This window comes from Lissotriton helveticus, chromosome 11 (genome assembly GCF_964261635.1).
Source record: "Lissotriton helveticus chromosome 11, aLisHel1.1, whole genome shotgun sequence".
NCBI lineage: Eukaryota > Metazoa > Chordata > Amphibia > Caudata > Salamandridae > Lissotriton > Lissotriton helveticus.
This window is the reverse complement of record NC_136072.1, coordinates 552,514,613-552,539,519: the sequence shown is the minus strand read 5'-3', so window position 1 is coordinate 552,539,519 and position 24,907 is coordinate 552,514,613. Positions and strand designations below refer to the sequence as shown.

At 46.8% G+C, this 24,907-nt stretch overlaps 1 protein-coding gene across 2 annotated transcripts in view; it reads left to right on the top strand.

Moving 5' to 3' along the window:
* PLPP5 (phospholipid phosphatase 5) overlaps positions 1-24,907 on the top strand; it is a 204,591-nt gene that overhangs the window by 159,372 nt on the left and 20,312 nt on the right. For both annotated transcript variants that reach the window (XM_078666309.1, XM_078666308.1), the window contains one exon: positions 484-608. In XM_078666309.1, the coding sequence (XP_078522435.1) occupies positions 484-608 (125 nt within the window). The remainder of the gene's footprint in view (positions 1-483; positions 609-24,907) is intronic.

The window sequence follows — 24,907 nt, the reverse complement described above, 5'->3', positions numbered from 1 at the left end:
GGAGTAAAAAGATGGAAAGAATCTTATGTAGGATTATTATGGGAAACAAAGCTCTAGGCATTGTCCTCCACAGATAAGGGGGAGTTACATGCCCAGAATCCACAGTACAACGTTGATAGCGTACCTGTCCCTTCCGATAAATAAACAAATGGCTTGGACCAATATAGACTAAAGGCTAATTGCCTAATCTGGATACTAGTATAGAACCGTGAATTGAAGGAAAATAAAAGGGAACCGCTCTGGTTTTCCTGTGCACAAAGGTATGGCGATGAAACTTCTATATTATGATCTGATTGAGGTGGTCTAACTAGTTTGCCATGGTAGGTTTTGGCCAATCTACTGCAAAAGGCGGGAAAAGAGTATTACAAGATTGGACCCCTTCTGAACCAATGACCTTTGAAGAGACAATTATAGTTAGAAGCATATTCTGGTAATGTATATGGTGCTGCACTTACATGTGTTTTATGTCCATCCTTGTATTAGGCCTCGACCAGATTTCTTCTACCGATGCTTCCCTGATGGTCTGTCGAATGCTGAGTTGATGTGCACTGGAAATCCCGAAGCAGTGATTGAAGGTCGAAAGAGCTTCCCAAGTGGACATTCCTCCTGTGAGTTTTGTATCATTTCTTCCACTTATACTTTTAGAAATATAAATATAAATTCACAAACTGTAAAAGTCCCAAAACATTTTCTTTAATAGTACGGGTTTCGGTCATGCAGTATTACACCACAGCTTTCTGGTAGAAATGTCATCCAAGTCTTCTTCATGTGGAGTTTTTAGGCTAGGTGGGAATTTTGCATTATAATGAAGTGATGATTTCCTGGGATACTGGTACTAGCAACCAATATTGGCAACCTGATTTCAAAGTACCAAAAGCATTTTTCTAGCTTGCAACTGTTGTCCACTGTAGTTGGAGCAAAGGTATATTTGGTTTACAGCTTGTGTGTTGTAGATATAACTGCTGTACAGTTTGCTGCCATATAGTGTTGAATTCATATGATTGCAACTTGTTTCTTCAAAAATGTTGTTTCTGACTTAAGTGTGCACTGAAAGATGTGTGATCTATTTTTTTTTTTTTAAACAGACATTGCTTAGTGACTCAATTGGGTTTGGAGTTGTTTACCAGTGCTTTGTGGAAATACTTTGCATGGTGGACAAAGATTCAAAACCGATGACTAAAAATAGGCAGAGCAGGATTCAGCACTCGAAGCCCAAACATTGAGGAACAGTTGCTGGAGAATAAAGTTTTTTTTGCCAGCTTCTCACTTTACCAGCGTTGGCTTCAAGGTCATATGGGAACAACTACCAAGGCGGAAGATGCGAGTTTGATATGTATAATACACCATTTAAGTACTGTTATACCCACATCCATGTGACCGATCATCAGAAAATATATAATCTTTGCTTACTAAACGATCATGCTGAAGATAACTGCTTTCTGTGTAAAATTTCACTCAATTACATTGAAATGTTTCAATGGGACTGGACCATGTTATGTTTAAGAGCCTTTGAAGAGGGGTAAAAATGCACCAGGGAAGAGCTGGATGGTAGTGGATGAGAGGATAGATGTCCATTCCCTGGTGAAGAGGCAGAAAACACTGGCTCAAGAGCTTATCTCACTTAAAATATTCCACAGGATCCCACAGTGCCGAGGACAGACACTGCATCTAAGGTGCATTGAAAATACACAATGTCAATGCCAGGGGCTTCAAAATTGATTCAGCTCGATCCTTCGACTTCTGTACAAGATTTAGAATAAGGGGATGAGCTGGATGGTAGTGGATGAGAGGATAGAAGTCCATTCCCTGGTGAAGAGGTAGAAAACACTGGCTCAAGAGCTTATCTCACTTAAAATATTCCACAGGATCCCACAGTGCCGAGGACAGACACTGCATCTAAGGTGCATTGAAAATACACAATGTCAATGCCGGGGGCTTCAAAATTGATTCAGCTCGATCCTTCGACTTCTGTACAAGATTTAGAATAAGCGCACCAAAATTGACTTATAATTTGACCAACTAAACGATGTTGGGCCTCAGTAGGTGTTTTGGCTTATTTGGTTCATCATACTTGATGGGGCTTTGGTTCTGCACAAGTCTAGCCTCGAAAGGGTTTTGACATCAAAAGGAACATTAACCTCAAAAGGAGGTCTGAGTTCTAGAAGTACCTTGGCCTCTGAAATCATCTTAAGCTCTGCAAGGTAAGCAAAAGTGATGGATTTACACTCAACCACAATCAACTTAGAAAGATCAGAGTCAGAAGAAGAAAACTCTCTATATGGATCTATTTCCTCAAGGGAAGGTAGAAGCGTTTAGTAGTATTCGTCTTAAGAGAGCAGATCCTGGACAGTCACATTTGTCTCACTTCACTGCCACTCCAAGGCCCAAAGGCTGCCTCATGCTTTTGCTGGTCAGGCCCTCACGCTTCCTCTCCACATTCTTCACTGCAAATGCAGTAGTTATCTTTACTGCTATGTCTGCAAGCAGAGTTTTGGTAGAATGATTGATGGCTCTGTCCCTATGTGTGAAAACAGATTCATTATCAGAATCCAGTGCAGTGTTTTGCTGCCCCCACTCTGCTGGGAAAAGTCTTTCCTATGTCTTCTCCTCTTAGACATGGTGATCTCCAAGGATATCCAACATCTAATTTATGTCCACCGATCTGCAAAGGCCCATAAGACTGCACCTTTTGGCTCTGGGGCGTTCATCTCAAAACAGCCTCCGCTGTAGTAACAACCCCCAGGAACCGTGCTGGTGAAGAGTTTGGGGTAGATTGGGCTTGCTCAGCATCCAACTGTATCAATCTTTTCCAGTGGATCTGTGACCACTGGGAGTCAAAGTGATGTCCTATCTGGCAAAAACCTCTATTCTCACTGCTTTCTAGGCACCCGTTGTAGGTTCTTGGAGCGATGGATATGTTGTGACTTGCAGATTCTGCACCATTTTCCCTTCCTAAAGCTCAGCTCATTTAGATTTCTGGCAGCACCCAGAACGTCCTCGAACCTCACTTTCGCTGCTGTCCATTGCAGGGTTGCCACCACCTTCTCTTTCTGGACTCCATGTGCAGCATACATCTGCAAATGTCAGGTAGGATATATAACGGAGACCACGAGGGTCCTGTGAGGCCAGACATCTCGTTTAGCTACTAATGAGAACACCACAGATTCGAAGTCTACCAGATAGGTTTGCTAACGAAGTTGTGTCACCATTCGGAAAGCTTCCCTGGGAATACATTCTGCCCATTGTTTACCATTGGCTTTGTGGTCTGTAACTCACATTTGCTTGCTTTGTATTTTCAAGCTATTTGCTTTCTGTTGTCCAGCTCGAGTTCATCCCTTCCCTTGCCCAACCCCTATTTAGTATATTTGCCCACTAATGCTCAATTTCTATAAACCAGCCTTAAAATCTTGTTCTTATCTTGTCACATTTGCTGTGCATTCAAAGCCAGAGCTCAGATGCCAGGCTCTCACTTCGAGGGAGCTTGGTGTTTACTTTTCTTTCTCTGACTTCAAAGAGAGAGGATTTATGTGACAATCATCCTGGTTCCTGGGAGTGCTTGAGGTAGACTGTATGGTGTTATTTTTTTCCCTAGTACACAACATTTAAATGTCTGTGAATGAACTGTGCAGATATTTCAGAATTGGAAAAGCCCAAATGAAACACATTCTTTGGTAATTCCGAAGTGTGGTGGAAACAAATATTTTAAGATTATCAGAACGAATTAATACACTAAGTAATGACATTTCCATACATTATCGTTTGTGCACTGAATATTTTTATCAGTGAGACTATATCTGTGTAAATGTAATGGTAATTTCAATTGAAGATGTGTTGTTTGTAATGAAAGTGTGCTACCACACATGCAAATTTCACTCTACGCCATTCCACCCTACTCTACACCACTGCACTTAACACTCTGCACCACTCTACTTTACACCACACCACTGCACTCTGCGCCACTCCACTCTGAGCCACTCTGCACTTCTGTACTCTACAACACTATACTCTGCAACACTGCACTCTCCGCCACTCTACTCTGTACCACTGTATTCTACACCACTGCACTCTATACCACTCCACTCTGTACCACTCCACTCTGTACCACTCCACTCTGTACCACTGTACTCTACTATGCACCATTGTACTGTATGCCACGCGACTCCACTCTATGCCACTACAATGCACGACACTCTATGCCACTTCACTCTGCGCTACCAACTTTTAGCCATGCTGAACTGTAGCCACACTGGTGTACGACATGACTAAAACACATTGGCAATCTTCCTATTATGGAAGATGTCAAAGACATCGTTACTGAAATATAAGGTGGGCAGTGGGCAGCATGCTGCTATAATTATTCTGAACACCATTTCTTGAATGTAAAGCATTCTAAATTCAATAAAACTTTAACTGGGAACTCAAGATATGATTTGCAGTCTGCTGGATTAACAATTATTTACAAAACACCCTGTCCAGTCCTACAAATACAAAACAAATGGTCCAAATAAAAACACTTGGGGCATCAATCACAATAAATCATCAAGGGAATAAGCGTTTTGAAATATCTTGTGTGCAGACTTCCAAAGGTGCTCCCTGTCCAAGAGGTCTGTGGGGGACTCTTCATAATGGAAGTCCAAACCAGCATGGTTTTCAGGCGTCCCTCTCCGGGACTCTTCACACTGGCTCCCAAACTTCATAATGGAAGTCCAAACCGGCATGGTTTTCTGACGTCCCGGAGAGGGACGCCGGAAAACCATGCCGGTTTTGACTTCCATTATGAAGTTTGGCAGCTAGTGTGAAGAGTCCCCCACAAAATCATGCAGGTTCTAGACATACCAGCATAGTCTCAATCGAGTTGTGGCTATCATTTCACGTTAGCTATTTATTGACTTACGACTGTTGGACACTTGACCATATTAAATAACGTTTGGATCTTTATATGGACCACTCATACTACATACAAATCGGATGATAGATTTCGACTCCTGCTCAGAACAATCTACCCACAAGGCGACAACTGATCTACTTATTTTTCAGTCGCCTCTGACTGATTAATCCCCTGAAGAAGGAAGGGAGGAGCCTAGCTCGCGACCGAGATGGCCGCGCTTTAGCTCGGCTCCGTTCGCCCGCCTGTATTTTCACATTTATCCTGCTGTTATCCTGCCCCGGGAAGCCCTCTTTGCTGTGTGATAGTGCTACGACGCCCTGCAGGCACTTACCTCTTGTTCCGGTTGTCCTGGCTGCTGTGGATCCGGAGCGGTGCCCCCCGATCGTTTTGTGGCGTCGGAGGCGGACTGGCCTGGATCTTCTTGCTGGCTCCCGGGCCGGACGGAGCCTGCGGTGCTGCCCTTCGGGGCGCGGTGGAGGTGGTCGGAAGGCCGTTGTTCGTGTGGGCCGGAGGTCCTTCCTGGCTGATTCCCGTGGGGAGGAGGCCTTTGGTGGAAGCGCTGCCTTCCATTGCCGGAGCTCCTCGTGTATCCGGCTTGCTCCCCCTTTGTTCTCCGGTCCGGCCATTTTGATTTTGCCGCCCGGACTCGGAGAACTGAACCGGCGGCGTTGGGTGGCCGGTGAGGTCCCTTTCTTCTGGTGGCCCCCCTTCCTGCCCGGGGTGCTCTGCCGCTGGTCGGCGCGACTATACTTGCCTTTCCGTCGCCCCGGCGGAGGTTGGCGGCCGCGCGGCCTCGTTGGGCTCTCAAATGGCGACCGACCCCAATTGTCTCGGCCGGGCCTGGACGAGCGCTGGAGGCCCGCCGCATGGCCCGGGTCCCGAATACTGTAAAGGTTTTCCTACACTTAAGGAGGTCCTGGATGCCCTGCTCTCCTGGCGGCTCTTGGTGGCCGCGCCTGTCATTACTTCGGAGATGGTTCCTAGCTACGGGCCTCCCGGGCCCCCACGACCGGATGTGGCTTTGCCGTTGCGGGGTACGGCTGGAATTATCCTGGCAGAATTGGCCCCGGCTACGACCGCGTCCGTGGGTGTGCGCAACTTGATGATGCCTCCTCCTCCGGCTCTGCCTCCTTTGCCTCTGGCCCGGGAGCTGGATTTTGCTCGGCCTGACTTTCATGACTCTCCCGGTTCCTTTTTGCCGCCGCTGCCCGGCGATCTCTCCTGTGCTGGCCCAGATGGGTCGGTTTCTTTGGACATATCCTTGGACCTGTGCCTGCATCGTTTGCTACACTTCGTGACTTTCCTGGATCTTCCGTGTTGTACTTCCCGTGTATTTTCTGGACTGCCGTTGTATTTTCCTGCTGTCTGCCTTCTGTTCTTCGTGGCCTGGTCCTCGCTGGACCGGACTGTTCTTACTTTGGACAAACAGGGACAGGGCTGATGTGCACTGGCATCTGCGTGCGGTAGTCTTGTACTGATTTGGATGGTCAATGTGTCCTGGTATGGTTATGTGTGATTGTTTGGTGCTCTTGGACTTTAACCTGATAATCTTTGGCTTCCCGGGGTCTGGGACCTTCGACTCAGGCGGGTGGCCGGGTGCGTTTCCTCCTGTTTTCCGGCCCTCCCCCGTGTATGTGTATGTATGTGTCTCCCATCCCATGTTCCCTTCCCCTGCCCTTCCCGTTTTTGTCTTCTGTTTCCGACTTAACTTTACTCCGCTATATTTCGGGTTCTAATTAGGGCGACAGGCACGCTGCGGGGGGTAGGCCGTAGCCTTCTGCAGGGGTGCAGGGTGGGCTTAGGGGTGGGTGGGTGGGGTCTGTCTCTATTGGGGGGTCATTTTCCCCCCTCATTTCTTCCTTTTTTTGTTCTATGGCTCTTGTGTATTCACCTTTTCGGGACTCTGTCTCCTCATGTGTCCCCCTGGGGAGTTTCTGTGGCGTTCGTATTCCGGTGTGTGTCTGGTTGTGGCCCGCTGGTTCTTTTGGTGTCGACTTTTTGGTATATCACATGCCGGGTCATGTTGTTCTGTCTTGTCTCCTGGGGGTGCGTGATTTGGTGGGAGTCCCTTCTTTTGTTCCCTTTTTCCCTCTTCCCCTTCCTCCTTTATGGGGGTCTCTTTATTTCCGTTGGGGTGCATATCGTATTGTATTTTGCAATGGGGGCCTTTTTGGTTCTGTCTCTACAATTTGGGTGGGGGCGGTGAAGGGTGAGCGCGGTTTGACTGATGCCATTGTAGCTTCTTTGTACTCCGATTATGTGTATATTCTTTGGTAGCTATGTTTGTATGGCTTTTTGTTTCATCCTGTGTTCATAAAATGGCGGCTTGCCGCGGCCTCTCCCCTGTTGTTCCTTTCACGGCCCGTTATTCTTCTGTTCCCCCGCCCCGTATTAGAAAATTAACCTTTTGTTATCCTGTTTTTGCTGATTGCTCGATGGCCTTTGTTGTTTCTCCTGTGCTCCTGGTGTCATATCCTGTGAAGAACTTATTCTCCTTTGCTACGTTTCTTACCGTGTGGTGGCCAGCCCGTGGGGTTGTAGACCCGTATTTGTGAGCTTTCTTTGTACAATAAAGGTTTTTAAAAAAAAAAAAAAAAAAAAAAAAAAAAATCCCCTGAAGAAGTCCTGTCCAGTCCTATATGCAATCTGTAAAATGGCTGAACTCGTCACTACATCGTGGTTTAAGTATATCTGTAAAACCCTGTTCTGAGGTTGAACCTTTCATTTTGTTTATACTGTAAATTACATACTGCTTACCAGATTCAATCTAATATTCTTTGAATAACTGTGAATTCTCTTTGACTATGGGGGTGTACAGATGAATGGCTGATTCAAGTAACGGCTTGGAGTACACTTGAAATTGCTCGACTTCAAACCTTTACATTCCTTTCAGCTACTCGTTTATCTCAGCCAACGAAACGTTTTTCCATTCCCATCTTTAACCACTCTAAAGCTCTCTCTCTTTCTCTGTTTCGATCTCATCTTTCCCCTAAGGACTTTGTTTCCCAAACCCCGATATGGTACAATACATTTTTAAAGATCAATAATAGAGCTCTTTTTTGGAAGGAGTGGATTGATAAAGGAATCATTACTCTTGATCAATTCATGAAGGATGATATGCCGAGGGAAATCTCAGATATTCAAGAATCCTTCGGCGTCTCTAAGACTCATTCCTCCAACTATCCCCTCTTGACAGCCTCCCGCACTCGTATCTTTTACCATTTGCGCTCTACATCTACACCTGATCAGGCTGTACCCTCTCCAATTGATTTTTCTATTTCTTTTAGAGCAGCTTCCATTTATAAATTGCTCTCCTGTCCTTTACCTGACAGATTGAAATCACCAATAGAACTTTTATGTGAGAAAGACTTAACACAGGAATTTTCACTTCAGCTCTGGGAATCTGTTTGGTCCAAAATACATACTTCTTCCCGCTCTGCTAGTACTACACAAACTCTATTTTTCTTTTACAACCAACTTTTTTTTACCCCTTCTGACTTACACAAATTCAAATTACTTGAATCTAGAAAATGCTGGTCATGTGAAGTCAGTGACCTTCTCCACATGTTTTTTCATTGTCCGTCTATTAAATCCTTCTGGTTTCGTATTTGGTCCAAATTAAATGACATCTTATCTACAAACGTCACTTTTGACATTACACATATATTTTCAGGAGGCTCCTCACCAATATGGGACGCTCACTGCGATGTAAGAAGATTAATTGACCTATTTATAGCAATTTCCTTCAAATTATCACAAAGAATTGGAAAGATACCTCCAAAATTTCTTATCAGGCTTGGTGGAACTTGTTATGTCATCACCATCGGCTTGATCGTGCATTCGCCACTTCCTTGCCTTTATTAATTAAAAAGGATGTATTATGGTCACCTCTTACTGCATACTTTTCTGAGCATGTTCCTTGAATATTCTTGCCTTCATTTAAAGTACATTTTTCTTTCCTTGCTCTGTTTATTTTGTAACTCCTGTAAAATGTTATAGATATTACTTCGGCATGTTTTCTTTATGCTACTCCTTCTCTCTTCTCTCTTCTCCCTCTATCTTTTCTTTTACTTTCTCTCCTCTTTTTCTTTTTTTTTTAAAATTTGTTGTATTAAAATTTCAACAAAAAAAACTCTTTCTCCTTAGTATAGTTTTACTTCCCGTTATGGGACTCTTTTGATAATATGATACTATATTACTGCTTGTTTTTTTATTGTAATTTATTCAATCTGTATTGATGTCTTACTATGTTTACAAATTGCAATAAAGCTCTTTAAACAAAAAAAAAGATTTGCAGTAACAAATAATCCACCAGAAATTGGCAGACTCCAGTCTGGCTTCTCATGGTTCACCTTCCCTTGTTTACAAGTGGTGTAAAGCTGTGTTTCCGACAGTGAAGCCACAGCCACCTCTGCTGTCAAAAACACTCCTGGACATTCAACCTCTGGCTCTCTTAGGGGAGGAATAGCATTATACTTGCCCCTTGGATTTGTCCCCCTTCCTGAAGGTGTGGGGATATGGCTGGATCATGGGCTTTAATAGAGGCCACCCCCAGGGAGCAGAGACTGGACTGGGCAAGGGTAATGAGAGGTATAGAAGTATGCAGGGAAATTACTGGGCAGTGGGGAGGGACACTGGGTTCCGCCCAGTCGTAAGTTTACATCGAGGAATTTGGCATTGAGGGTAGACTGTAATTAACTGCAGGCGCCTGCCAAGGAGCCTTCTTTCTCCTGGGGATTCTGGAAGCAGATGCTTGCCCGTAAAAGAAAAGTTATGGTTATGCCTGAAATGAAAGGTCATTCGGCTGGGTTGGAAGCAGACGCTTGCCTGGAAGGAAATGTGTGGTTGCACCGGAAGAGAAAGGTCACCCAGTTGGTCTGGTGGCAGATGATTGCCCGAAGGGAAAGGTATGGTTATGCTGAAAGTCAAGGGTCATTTGGCTGGGCTGGAACAGGCGCTTGGCCGGAATGTATGGGAATTATTACACCCAAGGTTACAGGTCACCTGGGCAGACTAGCCGGCACTGAATGTAAGGCACAGTGTTTGTGGCCATGGTAAGGAGGGTACAGGCTTGCTGAATAAAGAAAGAAATGGTGGTTGAAGGATCGCTAATAAACTGAAGCCGCAATTCTTCCATACATGTGAAATTGGCCAGGTCTGTGTTTGTATGATACGGTAGGGCGACCGTCGCAATGCAGTATGCTTTCCAACACCATGTTTGCTTTTTCGTGCCGGGGACACCCGTACACAATATTAGTGGTCCCAGGCAGAAAATAAATATATTTCTGCCCCAGGTACAGGTGAAACAACTTGCAACACATTTAGGCCCTTAATTTTAATTTTTCAAACACCCACTTTGGGAGCTTATTTTTTTAAAATCAACACATCTAATGAGCCCATGCATGGGACCCTCTGACGAGTTGGCCCTTCCAGTAGAAGAGCCTTACACAACGCACAAAGAACTTAGTCGTACTCGAATGCTCTGCTTAGTCCTGATTATTTGCCTACAAGCCCCTTTCACAATGCCGATAGAGAGACCAACTGTGGAATTCCTAGGTGCCCCCCCCCCAATGGCTGCAGATTACTTGGGTTAGAAGAATTCACTGATCATTCACTACAATTATCTTTCAGTGCATCGCTCAGCTTATTGCAGAGACCACCCAAAATGCAGTTGTAGATGACTGCCCGTCAGCTTCATGCAGGTTTGAGGAACAGCATAATGGATAGTTTATAGCCTTTTCACCCAAACCAGCCCTTCTCTTGGACTGCAGATATATACTTTTTCAATCCTGGCGAACACCACATAGTTTCAAAAGGGGCTGCAGTTCTGGGATGCCTCGGTGGATAGAACTGTACAAAAGGGGGTGGTGATGGACGGAGCATCTGAACCAATCAAACACTTACACCCAGTCAAAACATCTGGGTTTAATCCATCACCGTTCTTTAGCCCAGCGGTACAAAAGGGGGTGGTGATGGACGGAGCATCTGAACCAATCAAACACTCACACCCAGTCAAAAGATCTGGGTTTAATCAATCACCGTTCTTTTAACGGTGGATAGAAAGCATGTGGTTGAATGAAGTCCTTTTCTTTTACCTCGTCACCAGTGACATTAGGTGGTTACACTCACTAGTGAAGATCACATGACCATTGATCTAAAACATGGGTACTCACAAACTTTCTCTCGGGGAGCCAAATTTACGGCGTGATTTATGGCTGCGGGCCGCACTGGTGGGGGCGGTGTCAGAAGGGGAGGGGGCGAGGCTAAAGCAAAAAATAAATTGTGACCATAAGGTTGAACACAGGTCCCTGCAGCAGACGCCTTCGTCCACGGAGCCACCTGACCCGGCATACACACATCTCTCTCTCTCTCTCTCCCTCCCCTCTCTCCATCTTTGTCTCCCTCTCTCTCCCTCCCTCTGTCTCTCTCCCTCCCTCCCTCTCCCCCGGACTGCCTCTCTGTCTCCCTCGCTTTGTCTCCCTCCCTCCCTCCCTCTCACTCCCTCCCTCCCTCTCCTCCCTCTGTCTCTCTCCCTCCCTCTGTCTCTCTCCCTCCCTCTGTCTCTCTCCCTCCCTCTGTCTCTCTCCCTCCGTCTCTCTCCCTCCCTCTGTCTCTCTCCCTCCCTCTGTCTCCCTCCCTCTGTCTCTCTCCCTCCCTCTGTCTCTCTCCCTCCCATCGTCTCTCCCTCCCTCCCTCTGTCTCCCTCCCTCCCTCTGTCTCCCTCCCTCCCTCTGTCTCCCTCCCTCCCTCTCCCTCCCTCACCCTGTCTCCCTCTCCCTCCCTCACCCTGTCTCCCTCTCCCTCCCTCACCCTCTGTCTCCCTCTCCCTCCCTCTGTCTCCCTCCCTCTGTCTCCCCCTGACTGCCTCTCTCTGTCTCCCTCCCTCTGTCGAACGAACGGGCTCCGTTGCCTACTTGGACTACACTCTTTAAATAGTGTCTGCTAAACAAAATGCGTCGTGGACATCCATATTTTCCTACCAAAATAATCTCTCCAGGCCGCCAAACTCTGTGTTCTCTTTTATTCTGTATGTATTGTTTATTATTCCCGTCTCATTTGCGTGCCGCCGTATTTAATCTTCCGGCTAGATGTGAATCAGTCACTGCGATCAGAAAATGTTGTTTATGATCCTTTTGTGGCAGCCCCCTGCTGAAGAAATGAGCATCAACATCACTAAGGCCCCATCGTGTTTCCTGTGGAATTCCAGATTCTGTTTCTAGACGAATTGGTAATTGTTATTAATAGGGGAATACTGCATCTGCGATAATCCCCTCTGAAAGCCTGTGAAGTTGCGGGGTGTGAATAGGCTGAAGAATGGAGGATTACTGTGGAAATGTTGTATTCCCGGTTCCAGCAAGGTAATTCACTAGTATCCATAATATTGGTAATTGAATGTGTGATGCAAGAATATTGATGCGGAATTCCAGAGACACCAGTAATTGGGACCAAAGAATTTCTGATGAATAAATTTTCGAGGAATTAATCCCATCTGATGATTTATTCAGCCTTTGCAAATGCCTTTCCACTGCATGGGAAAACGTGTTGCCAACTTTATTTGGCTAACTTTTGATCCGTTTTGAGCCCTCTCCTTCTCTCTTTGTCTCCCTCTCCTTCCCTCTGTCTCCCTCTCCTTCCCTCTGTCATCTCATCTCGTGTGTGTGTGTCAGCCCTCAGCCAGGGCTGAGACAGCGTCCCTGGCGCACACACACACAGCCGCACCCCAGTACTTCACAGGTCTTTAAAAGACCATTAACATGTTAATGAGGCTTTGTTCACCTCCTAGGCCCCTGCAGCTCCACTCTATCACTGGAATCGCCCGGCCTCCACAGAGCAGAGTCTCAGAGTCCGGGCTGCTGCAAACTGCGTGTTTCCTAACACAATATGAACAATTGTTACTTACCTGTAAACAGGTGGTTCTCCAGTATTGGTGTCTTTCATAGATTCACATGCTTGAATATTCCCCGTCGTCGAAGTGGGAGCCCCACAGCAAATAAAATAGCAATAAAATCCCAATAAAATATGTATGTAAAAACATAACACATAGAAATACACACTAGAAATAGTTGCAAATACCAGGTCATAATTCCCACATAGGAATACATGGAGAAAGAGAGAACTTTTGCAACATATCCCAGTCATTATGTTAGTCCAAACTACAGCCAATCAGGCGCAAGCACCCCTCCAGAACCTTCTCCTCAGAGGCTCAGGCATTCAGATTATCGTAGCACAGAGTGACAAAAAGAGTCTAGGAGGAGAAGCGAGCCTCTGAGGGGAGGCGTGTGGGTCGCATGTGAATCTATGAAAGACACCAATATTGGAGAACCACCTGTTTACAGATAAGTAACAACTGTTCTTCTCCAGTATTAGGGTGTCTTTCATAGATTCACATGCTTGAATAGAATAGTGAGCAGTAATAGCTGGCAGCAAGAGCAAAAACAGCAATGCATAGGCATGAAAATGCAAACTAGCAAGCATAGCCAGGTAGGAATGATAATAATAATAATAATATAACAATATCATTACACAAACCATATAGGTGGAGGGTAGAAAGCAGAGGCTCACCTTAGTTCAAAAGATTGCGAAGCACCGCTTGTCCCACTGCCGTATCGGCTTCGTTGATCGTTTCAAGGCAGTAATGCCTCGTGAAAGTGTGCCTGCTGGACCACGTAGCTGCTCTGCAAATTTGGTGAATCGGCACACAGGAAAAAAGGCCGGAGAGGATGACATCGCCCTGGTGGAATGAGCTCTCACCGATGATTGAAGAGGCTTGCCAGCCTTCTGATGACAGAAGGAAACTGCTGAAGCAATCCAACGTGCAATAGTTGGCTTGGTGACAGAACACCTCTTGCACAAGTGTCCGTAGTCCACGAACAGCTGATCAGATTTGCGAAAGGGTGCCGTCCTATCAATGTGAAATTTAAGGCATCGCTTAACATCCAGAGAATGTAAACGTTGCTCTGCTGGAGATTGAGGATTGGGAAAGAAAGTCTTTAAGAAAACTGGTTCATTGAGGTGAAAGTCAGTGGGCACCTTAGGCATGAAAGCCGGATTTGAGCGAAGCACTACACAGTCCGATTTGAATTGGAGAGAAGGAGGCTTAATGGTAAATGCGTGAATATCACTGACTCGATGTGAAGAGGTTAAAGCAAGGAGAAGGGCCACTTTCCAAGTTAAAAATTTCAAATCCGCTTTGTGGATAGGCTCGAATGGTGCCTTTATTAATTGTGCCAAAACAATGTTGAGATGCCAGGTTGGAGGACGCCGCCTAATGGGCGGGAACTTCCTGAACAATCCCTTGAAAAACTGACGAATGATTCTGGAAGAGCAGAGAGAGGAGGAGCCATCCTGCCGGAAGCGAGAAATCGCCGCCAAGAAAACCTTCAAAGTGGCTTGGGAAAGTCCTGACTGTGCCAGTTCTAGAAAGAATGGTAGTAACTGAGCTGGAGTAGAATGAACAGGATGAATGTTGGCAGCTGCGCACCAGTGACAGAATCTTTTCCACTTTAGTTTATAAATCTTTATTGTAGATGGAGCTCTGGCATTGGCAAGAATGTCCCTGCATGCTGGCGGGATGTTCAAATGGGCAAATTCAAGGTGCTCAGTGTCATGCACGCACCTGTTATGTCTCGGAAGTGCCCTGGATCCACGATGCTATTCACCCTGCTTTCCCCCTGTCACCCTCCGGGTGTCAGGAATTAACACTAACACCCAAAAAGTAACTAAGAGGAACACAGGGGAACAAAACAAGGGTAGATGGGGTAAGAAAAGACAGACACTCCACAGTCTTCTTCCACGCTGGGGTATATGGGATCTTCTGTATAACACTGCAAGGATATATAATAAACAATTATGAGAAGAAGCCCCTCCCTGTGTCTTTCTTGTAAAAGCAAGTAATGCGTGTCTAATGTACCTTGTGGACTGTGTAATGCTCTACGAATCCAAAGGAATATATTTATAACGAAAGGAACTCTGGTGAAGACTGGAACGGACTGTGTACGAAAAGTCTGTACCCTTAAACACAACAATACTTATTACATGTCAGTTTTCTCTATATTGACCAATAACTTCTTGACATAAAGTGCACAGACACTCACCCTGCACACCTTCAAGGTGCGCCTCAATACTTTCACGAAATGCCCTCCACAGAGGAATCTGACCATGTACGCTTCAACGAGCGTGAAAACTAAATGTAAACCCTCTATACTTTGAGGCATATAGACCTGAAACAACTGAAATATAACACCGCACACCGCGGTAAACAGAAGACAAAAGGATAAGGCAAAACAAAGATACTTCCGAAAGCAATCCGCTATACGGAAGAACGAATGCACCTACGAGTACTTGCACGCCGTGCACGCCGACCTTCTCCTAGCTCCTCGGACGCCGAAGTGAAACCCGGAACGGAATCAACACTCTCTAACTGAACGCGAAGCACTTCCTGTATGTCGAGGCGGGCTTATCACTTGAATACTACTCAGTTGCGCATGCGTGGTGTTAACGCATGCGCACTCTCCTCTCCAACGCTTCTTGCCAACCAAGCCAACCAACAATAACCTGCCTGAACCACGGAACTGTTCTACTGCGCCTCGCCACTCGTATTGCAGGCATGACAGAACACCCCTCCCACAACGCCCCCCACCGGTTTGGGCTTGTGAGGGTACCGTCTATGAAAAGCACGCAGTAATCTAGGAGCATGGACGTGTGAAGCTGGTTCCCAAGATCTGTCCTCCACTCCAAACCCCTTCCAGTGTATTAAATACTGAAGACGACTTCTCACTCTCCTGGAGTCCAGTACAGCACCCACTTCATATTCCACGTCAGACTCCACTGTCACTGAAAGAGGCGTAGGAGGAAGACGGGTGCCAGGCAGTACCGGCTTCACTAATGAGATGTGGAAGACAGGATGTATTTTCATCGAAGGGGGCAGAACCAATTTAATGGCCACCGGGTTCACAATCTTAAGTACAGTAAAGGGGCCTATATACTTGGGCTTGAATTTGCAGGTTCCCTTCAATGCCAAGTATTTGGTGGATAACCACACCTTGTCGTTTTTATGGTACATGGGTCCTATGTGTCTATGTGTATCAGCAGATTTTTTATACTCTGTCTTGGCCTTGTCAAGGTTGGTATGTATGGTAGCATGAACCACCTGTAAATGTGCTACCAACTCTTGAGCAGCCGGAATAGTACAAGGCCTCAACGGGGGAAAAGGCAGCACCTTCGGATGAAAACCATATGAAGCATAAAAGGGTGTATATAAGGTGGAAAAGTGATGACTGTTGTTATAAGACAGTTCTGCCAACCAGATCAGTTCATCCCACTCTTTTTGTTCTTGTAACAGTTGACACCGCAAGAATTGCTCAAGGCTTTGATTGACTCGTTCGGTCTGTCCATCAGTCTGTGGATGGTGACTAGACGAGAGACGCACTTCGATTTGTAATGTCTTACATAGCTGTTTCCAAAAGTTGGAAATAAACTGGGACCCCCTGTCAGTAACCAAGACAGATGGAAGTCCATGGAGACGAGCTATTTGTTGCAGAAACACCCCCGCCAACCCTGCAGAGGTAGGTAAACCTGGAAGCGGGATGAAGTGAGCTGCCTTGGTGAACATGTCCACCACTACTAATAAAGTAGTGTTGCCCCTGTGTGTTCTAGGCAATTCCACAATGAAGTCCATGGATACCGATTGCCAGGGTGCTGAGGGTGTGGGAAGGGGCAATAACAAACCCACCGCCCCTTCATGGGAGGGCTTGCTCTGTGCACAGACATGACAAGTTTGTACATACTGTTGTACATCTTTAGCCATATGGGACCACCAACAATGTCTTTTGATTAACTCTAAGGTTCTTTTATACCCAGGATGACCTGCCACTCCATGATTATGACACCATTCCATGACCTGTTGTTGTAACGATGTAGTGGGGATAAACAACCCTCCTTGTATGTACTGGAGATCATCTATGACACTAGCCTGGTGTTGCTGTGCTAGGTCTCTAGCCGTGGCTTCACTCTGTGCATGCTTAACTTGCGCTAAGAAGTCTTCTTCATTATGCAACACTCCTATCAATCTATGGGGCGCAATAATACAAGGAGGTGTCTCTACTGGTGAGACCGGATCGAACCCCAAACGTGATAGCGCATCCGCCTTCCCATTCTGCCTCCCTGCTCTGAAATGGATCTTGAAATCGTACTCATTAAAGAACTGAGTCCATCTCAACTGACGCATGGACAGAGCTCTGGCAGATTTAAGGTACTGGAGATTACGATGGTCGGTCAGGACTGTGACAGTGTGATTGGTTCCAAGGAGGTATTGTCTCCATTCTTCCAACACCTTTTTTATGGCCAAGAGTTCCCTCTCTCCCACAGCATAGTTCACCTCCGCCGGTGTCAATTTGTGGGAATAATAGGCCACCGGATGGAGCTCACCAGAGGTAGGATCAACCTGAGAAAGTATCCCTCCCACAGCAACCTGGGATGCATCAACCTCGACTATATAGGGACTGGAAGGGTCGGGGTGTTTCAGAATAGGAGCCTGTGTAAAGGAATTCTTAAGCTGGTGAAAAGCCTTATCTGCGGTCTCAGACCACTGGAACGGAACCCCTTTCCTCAACAATCTCGTGATAGGAGCCACTAAATCCGAAAACTGGTGTATAAAACGTCTGTAAAAATTAGCAAACCCAACAAATTGCTGGATTTCCTTCACGGTTTTGGGAGGGGGCCAATCCAACACAGCCTTGACTTTACTCGGGTCCATACGCAATCCTGTAGAGGACACTATGAATCCCAAGAAGGCTACTTGATGACGATTCGGCAATCATATGCCCTGTGTGGTGGTAAGCAGGTAGCCTGTTTCTGATCAAAAACGGTATGAAACCTTTGATACTCTGGGGGTAGTGTGACATCTGGTAATTCTTCTTGTATTGAGGCCATAAGATCCTCTGATTCCACGGGTACTGTAGTTTGTACTGGTGTGGCACAGAGACTGTCAGAAGACGAGTGTTCCTGAACAATCTCAAAAGGAAGTGATTGTTCGTCATGTATAGGGAACGTAATACTAGTGGTCTTCCAATTTATATGAGGGTTGTGAAGACGCAACCATGGAAGACCTAAGACCACAGGAAACTGGGGTGATTCTATCAAATCAAACGTTAATTGTTCTCTGTGTATGGAATTGATACACAGTTCTAAGGGGATGCTGGCATGTGTGATGGGCCCAGATCTTAAAGGGCTCCCATCTATGGTATATACTTCCTCAGGGGTCTCTTTGAGTTCAATAGGAATGTTATTGGCAATAGCCCAACGATAGTCCATGAAATTGCCTGAGGCCCCAGAATCAATCATTATTGACTGTGTTAACGACTGTGTCAACCAGGTTAGGATGGCTGTGATATAAAAATGTCCTTTATCATTAACCAAGGAGGAGACCATTTGAACCAATGGACCCTGCGGTACGGTCTCTATTACCTTAGGGTCTTCTAGTTTTCCGCTTTGCGATATGATTTAGGTTTGACAGGACATTCACGTACAAAATGTCCTGCTTTTCCACAATACAAACATAGTTTGTTTACTCTACGCCTTTGTCTTTCTGTCTCACTTAAGGGACCCTTTATACTCCCTATCTGCATGGGTTCTGGTTCTTCTACCTTGGTATCCGTTTCTGTTTTCTTTTCTTTATGACTGTATCTAGTGTATTCGTATCTTCCTCTATCTCTTTTTCTTTCGCCCAATCTGTGATCTAACTTAACCACAAGATCTATTAACTCGGGACATGTTGAAGGAGGATCCACTACATGAGCCAATTCGTCTTTGAGATCGTCTCGTAACCCTTTATAAAAAAGAGCACTTCTCTTATTCTCAGGCCAATCAGCCTCTACAACTAATCTGTTGAAGGTGGTGATGTAGGTGACCAAATCTTTAGATCCTTGTTTCAAATGTAGAAGCTCCGTATCTGCCGCATGCGTAAAGGTATGTTTGTCAAACATTTTTCTTAGTGCTCGTCTAAATGCTTCGTAATCCAGTAACATGGGGTCATCCTTTTCTATTAATGGGATGGTCCAATTGGCTGCGGACCCTCCAAGATATGACAATACAAATGCCACCTTAGCTTGGTCATTAGGAAAACAGGCAGCTTTGCATAAAAAGTGTAACTGGCATTGCGTCAGAAAAGCTGCGCATTTCGAAGGTTCACCGTAAAACCTTTCAGGGGGCGCTAAAGGAATAGACTGGGGGGTGACCACCTGCACTACTGGTGTTGCATTGCTGGTCCCGGCTCTATCCCCATCTTGAGCGCTCAAAGCCGCCAATCTATCTGCGATGTTTTGGGTTTCTCTCTGGAGATTTCCCACCATACTAGCAACATCCTGCAACGTAAGATCCATGACACCTAGGAGACACTGTACATGAAGGCTTCGCGTTCTGTCATGCACGCACCTGTTATGTCTCGGAAGTGCCCTGGATCCACGATGCTATTCACCCTGCTTTCCCCCTGTCACCCTCCGGGTGTCAGGAATTAACACTAACACCCAAAAAGTAACTAAGAGGAACACAGGGGAACAAAACAAGGGTAGGAGGGGTAAGAAAAGACAGACACTCCACAGTCTTCTTCCACGCTGGGGTATATGGGATCTTCTGTATAACACTGCAAGGATATATAATAAACAATTATGAGAAGAAGCCCCTCCCTGTGTCTTTCTTGTAAAAGCAAGTAATGCGTGTCTAATGTACCTTGTGGACTGTGTAATGCTCTACGAATCCAAAGGAATATATTTATAACGAAAGGAACTCTGGTGAAGACTGGAACGGACTGTGTACGAAAAGTCTGTACCCTTAAACACAACAATACTTATTACATGTCAGTTTTCTCTATATTGACCAATAACTTCTTGACATAAAGTGCACAGACACTCACCCTGCACACCTTCAAGGTGCGCCTCAATACTTTCACGAAATGCCCTCCACAGAGGAATCTGACCATGTACGCTTCAACGAGCGTGAAAACTAAATGTAAACCCTCTATACTTTGAGGCATATAGACCTGAAACAACTGAAATATAACACCGCACACCGCGGTAAACAGAAGACAAAAGGATAAGGCAAAACAAAGATACTTCCGAAAGCAATCCGCTATACGGAAGAACGAATGCACCTACGAGTACTTGCACGCCGTGCACGCCGACCTTCTCCTAGCTCCTCGGACGCCGAAGTGAAACCCGGAACGGAATCAACACTCTCTAACTGAACGCGAAGCACTTCCTGTATGTCGAGGCGGGCTTATCACTTGAATACTACTCAGTTGCGCATGCGTGGTGTTAACGCATGCGCACTCTCCTCTCCAACGCTTCTTGCCAACCAAGCCAACCAACAATAACCTGCCTGAACCACGGAACTGTTCTACTGCGCCTCGCCACTCGTATTGCAGGCATGACACTCAGGTTCCAGGCCGATAATTTGAGAGAGGAGGGGTTCGGATGACAGATCAGACCCTCGATGGCACCTTTTTGAATCATGATGTGAATCTGCTGGAAGTTATTTGAGGTGCGCAGGAGGCGGACCAGTCGGAGGAGTGTGAGGAGGAAACTTTACGAACTCCAAGGTATGGCCCTTTGATACAATATCCAGCACCCAACGGTCCGAGGTGATTGAGGACCATCGAGAAAAGAACAGGGGGATTCGACCTCCAACCTTGCGCGGGAAAGGTAAGTCATTGCCTTTTGGAAGTGAAACCTCTATAGGAAGACTTTTCATGATAGGATTTGGAAGACTGCTGGCGAGAGGTTTGCTGCGGCTGGTTGGAATGCCGTTGATTTCCCTGGCTATAGGAGCGGTATTGATTAGATCCGCCACGAAAAGAAGTGGTGCCGCGGCTGCGCGCACCACGAAAGGGCTGTTTGCGGAACTGTAAAGTGCCCAAGGAACGTGCCGTTTCAGTATCTTTCTTCATCGTCTGCAGCGCCTCATCGACATGTTGACCAAAGAGAGACTCGCCGTCATAAGGCATGTCGAGAATTTTCGCCTGAACTTCCTGGCGAAAAAAAGTTGAACGAAGCCAACCCTGGCGTCGCAGAACAGCTGCCCCCGCAAGCTGACGGAAGTCAGTGCAGACGATATCCTCGGAGCAGTCGATGATCTCCTCCGACGCTCCTTCCCCCTCCTGAAGAATTTTAAGAGCCTCCGCCTTGGAGGAATCAGGAATGGGGGCAACAAAGGTGGACATGTCAGACCACATCTGACTATCGTAGCGTCCCAGTATGGCCAAAGCATTAGCAGCCCTTACAGTAGTGGAAGCCATAGTTGAAAATTTTCGCCCGGTGGCGTCGAGGCGACGACCTTCGCGATCTGGAGGAGCCGTAATCGGGGAAGATGGGTTTCTGGAACAGCGATGGGCGGCATCGGTGACTACTGAATCCGGCTTAGGCTGTGCCACCAGGCAAACTGGAGAACTCTGGGGCGCCTTATATTTTTTCTCCAATCGAGGTAGTTGTGCAGGGATGGAATTCGGCGTTTGCATCAACTTGACTCCTTCATTCCAAATGAAGTCGATGATTGGGACTGTCCGAACTTGGTTGAAAGGTTGACCCTTAAGTCGTAACGAAAGCAGTCTTCTTCCCTTTGAACCATAGGAAGTTTAAAGCGGAGCGCAGCTCTATCCATGAGTTGGTGAAAACCTGCAATGTCCAGAGGAGGGGAATCCCCAGGAGTTGCAGGAGGTGGGGACGGTGTCTGAATTTGGTAATCGTCCCAATCTTGCATATCGCCATCACCATCAGTATCATCACCCTGCAGTTCACCATCCTCTCTGTCTGGGTGCAGATTATCATCCTCGTCCTCGTACACCGTAGCATGGACCTGAATAGAGGTCTTAACCGGAGCAGATGGCGGTGCCGGTTGCGGCGGCGGAACAGCTGCAGGAGCTGGTGCAGGCGCAGGTGCCGTAGTCAGAGGCGAACCATGGCGAGATGGCGGAAAACGCATGTTGTAATCCTCCAGCACATACTGGAGATTGGAAATGAGGGAAAGAGGAAGTGCTGCTGTAGGAACCTGAGTGGATGGTTCCTCCTCCTGAAAAGTCGAGTCCTCATGATCATCCTCATATTCTTGACACTTTATGACTAGTTCAGAAGGGCCTGTGCTGCCCGGAAATGATCATCCTCCTCTTCCTCAGAACCAGAGTCCTGTTCAGAACCTGTCGCAAACAGGGGTGACGGGGGCTGCGTGTCACGTGGAATGTCAAGCTGTTCCAGAGGCACTTTGCGACGTTGGTGCAAAGGGTCAGTGGAGAAACACCAGACCTGGGTGAAGAAATCGGCACCAGAGGCAAGAATGCGTAGGATGATGGCACCATCGTCGACGAACTCTTCGTCGAAGCCGACGACGACAGAACAGATGTCGACGGAGCCACCGCCGACAGAGCCGACGTCGACTGAGTCGTAGACGAGGCCGTCGTCGACAAAACCGTCGTCGACGGTACATTCGTTGACGGAGCAGCCGCCGACGAGGAGGCTTTCTCACAATCCTCGTCGACGAAGATCCTGATGACGACGAGAGACCCTTCTTCGAGGTCGAGGCGATAGGAATCGTCGACGAGACAGTCTTAAAACTGAGGCATACCTTCGTCGACATAGACGCCGTCGACGCAGCCGCCGTCGACGAACCAGAAGCCAAAGTCGTCGTCACTGTTGTCATCTATGCTCCCATCGACGATTTTACACTTTTTGAGGTGGAAACGTGCTTAGAAGAAGCCGTAGACGCCTGAGAGTCAGATCTCCGGGGCGTCGGTGTAGCAGGAGGAGGTGGGGACACCACAGGAGCCTTCAAGAGTGAGAGTTTCTACTTCAAGAAGGGAGAAGGTACATCCTGCACCCTGCTACGTTTTGAGGCGGCCTTAGAAGTACCTGACATCAGGGTTTCTGCATCAGAAAGTGCTGAATCCTTATATTTCAGAAAAGGGGGTGGTGATGAACAGAGTGCCTGAATTAAGCAGACCACTCTTACCCAGTCCAAAGATCAGGGCTTGATCCATCACCGTTTTTTAGCTCACTGCACCATCCCAGCTCAGAACTTGGCTATATGCAAATTAGTCTGTTCCTGTCCCAGTGCATGATGGGAACAGGGCAAACCAAACTACCAAGCCAATTCTTGTACTCGGAAGGAAACAAGCTTCCGGGGACCGATTTCTGCCATTTCAGGCGTCGTCGGCCCGGCTTGCTTGAATCCTGATGGTGCAATGAGCAAGGGACTCACATCTGAGTATACCCTTCCACGCTTATGGTGGACAAAATGATTCAGAAAAGGGGGTGGTGATGAACCCTGTTCCCATGATGCACTGGGCCAGGGACAGACTAATTTGCATATAGCCAGGTTCTGAGCTGGGATGGGGCAGTGAGCTAAATAACGGTGATGGATCAAGCCCTGATCTTTGGACTGGGTAAGAGTGGTCTGCTTAATTCAGACACTCTGTTCATCACCACCCCCTTTTCTGAATCGTTTTTGGCCACTATAGGTGTGGCAGGGTATACTCAGACATGAGTCCCTTGCTCACTGCTCCATCAGGATTCAAGCAAGCCGGGCCGACGACGGCTGAAATGCCAGAAACCGGTCCCCGGAAGCTTGTCTCCTTTCTGGTGAAGAATTGGCTTGGTAGTTTGGTCTGCCCTGTTCCCATGATGCACTGGGGCAGGGACAGACTAATTTGCATATAGCCAGGTTCTGAGCTGGGATGGGGCAGTGAGCTAAATAACGGTGATGGATCAAGCCCTGATCTTTGGACTGGGTAAGAGTGGTCTGCTTAATTCAGACACTCTGTTCATCACCACCCCCTTTTCTGAATCGTTTTTGGCCACTATAGGTGTGGCAGGGTATACTCAGACATGAGTCCCTTGCTCACTGCTCCATCAGGATTCAAGCAAGCCGGGCCGACGACGGCTGAAATGCCAGAAACCGGTCCCCGGAAGCTTGTCTCCTTTCTGGTGAAGAATTGGCTTGGTAGTTTGGTCTGCCCTGTTCCCATGATGCACTGGGCCAGGGACAGACTAATTTGCATATAGCCAGGTTCTGAGCTGGGATGGGGCAGTGAGCTAAATAACGGTGATGGATCAAGCCCTGATCTTTGGACTGGGTAAGAGTGGTCTGCTTAATTCAGACACTCTGTTCATCACCACCCCCTTTTCTGAATCGTTTTTGGCCACTATAGGTGTGGCAGGGTATACTCAGACATGAGTCCCTTGCTCACTGCTCCATCAGGATTCAAGCAAGCCGGGCCGACGACGGCTGAAATGCCAGAAACCGGTCCCCGGAAGCTTGTCTCCTTTCTGGTGAAGAATTGGCTTGGTAGTTTGGTCTGCCCTGTTCCCATGATGCACTGGGCCAGGGACAGACTAATTTGCATATAGCCAGGTTCTGAGCTGGGATGGGGCAGTGAGCTAAATAACGGTGATGGATCAAGCCCTGATCTTTGGACTGGGTAAGAGTGGTCTGCTTAATTCAGACACTCTGTTCATCACCACCCCCTTTTCTGAATCCTTATATTTCAGCCTTTGTAACCAGAGGAGGACGTGACCCTCCCTATCCTTTAAGGTCTTGGTGGAAAAAGTCGTGCAGATTTTACATTTGCCTACCTCATGGTCAGGATATAGGCAGTATATACTTTTCTTGTAGGGGTCCTCAGAATAAAGTCTCAACTTCCCAAAAGAAGAACAAGATCTAAACAAAGATTTCTTACTTGAAGACATTGTAGAAAGTACTGGAAACCAGAATAAAGTAGAAAAACTGAGCAGAGCTCAGCGAGACTCCCTTCACACGACGTGCGGTAGAAAATCTGAGGGCCTGAGCCTCTGAGGAGAAGGTTCTGGAGGGGTGCTTGCGCCTGATTGGCTGTAGTTTGGACTAACATAATGACTGGGATATGTTGCAAAGGTTTTCTCTCTCTCCATGTATTCCTATGTGGGAATTATGACCTGGTATTTGCAACTATTTCTAGTGTGTATTTCTATGTGTTATGTTTTTACATACATATTTTATTGG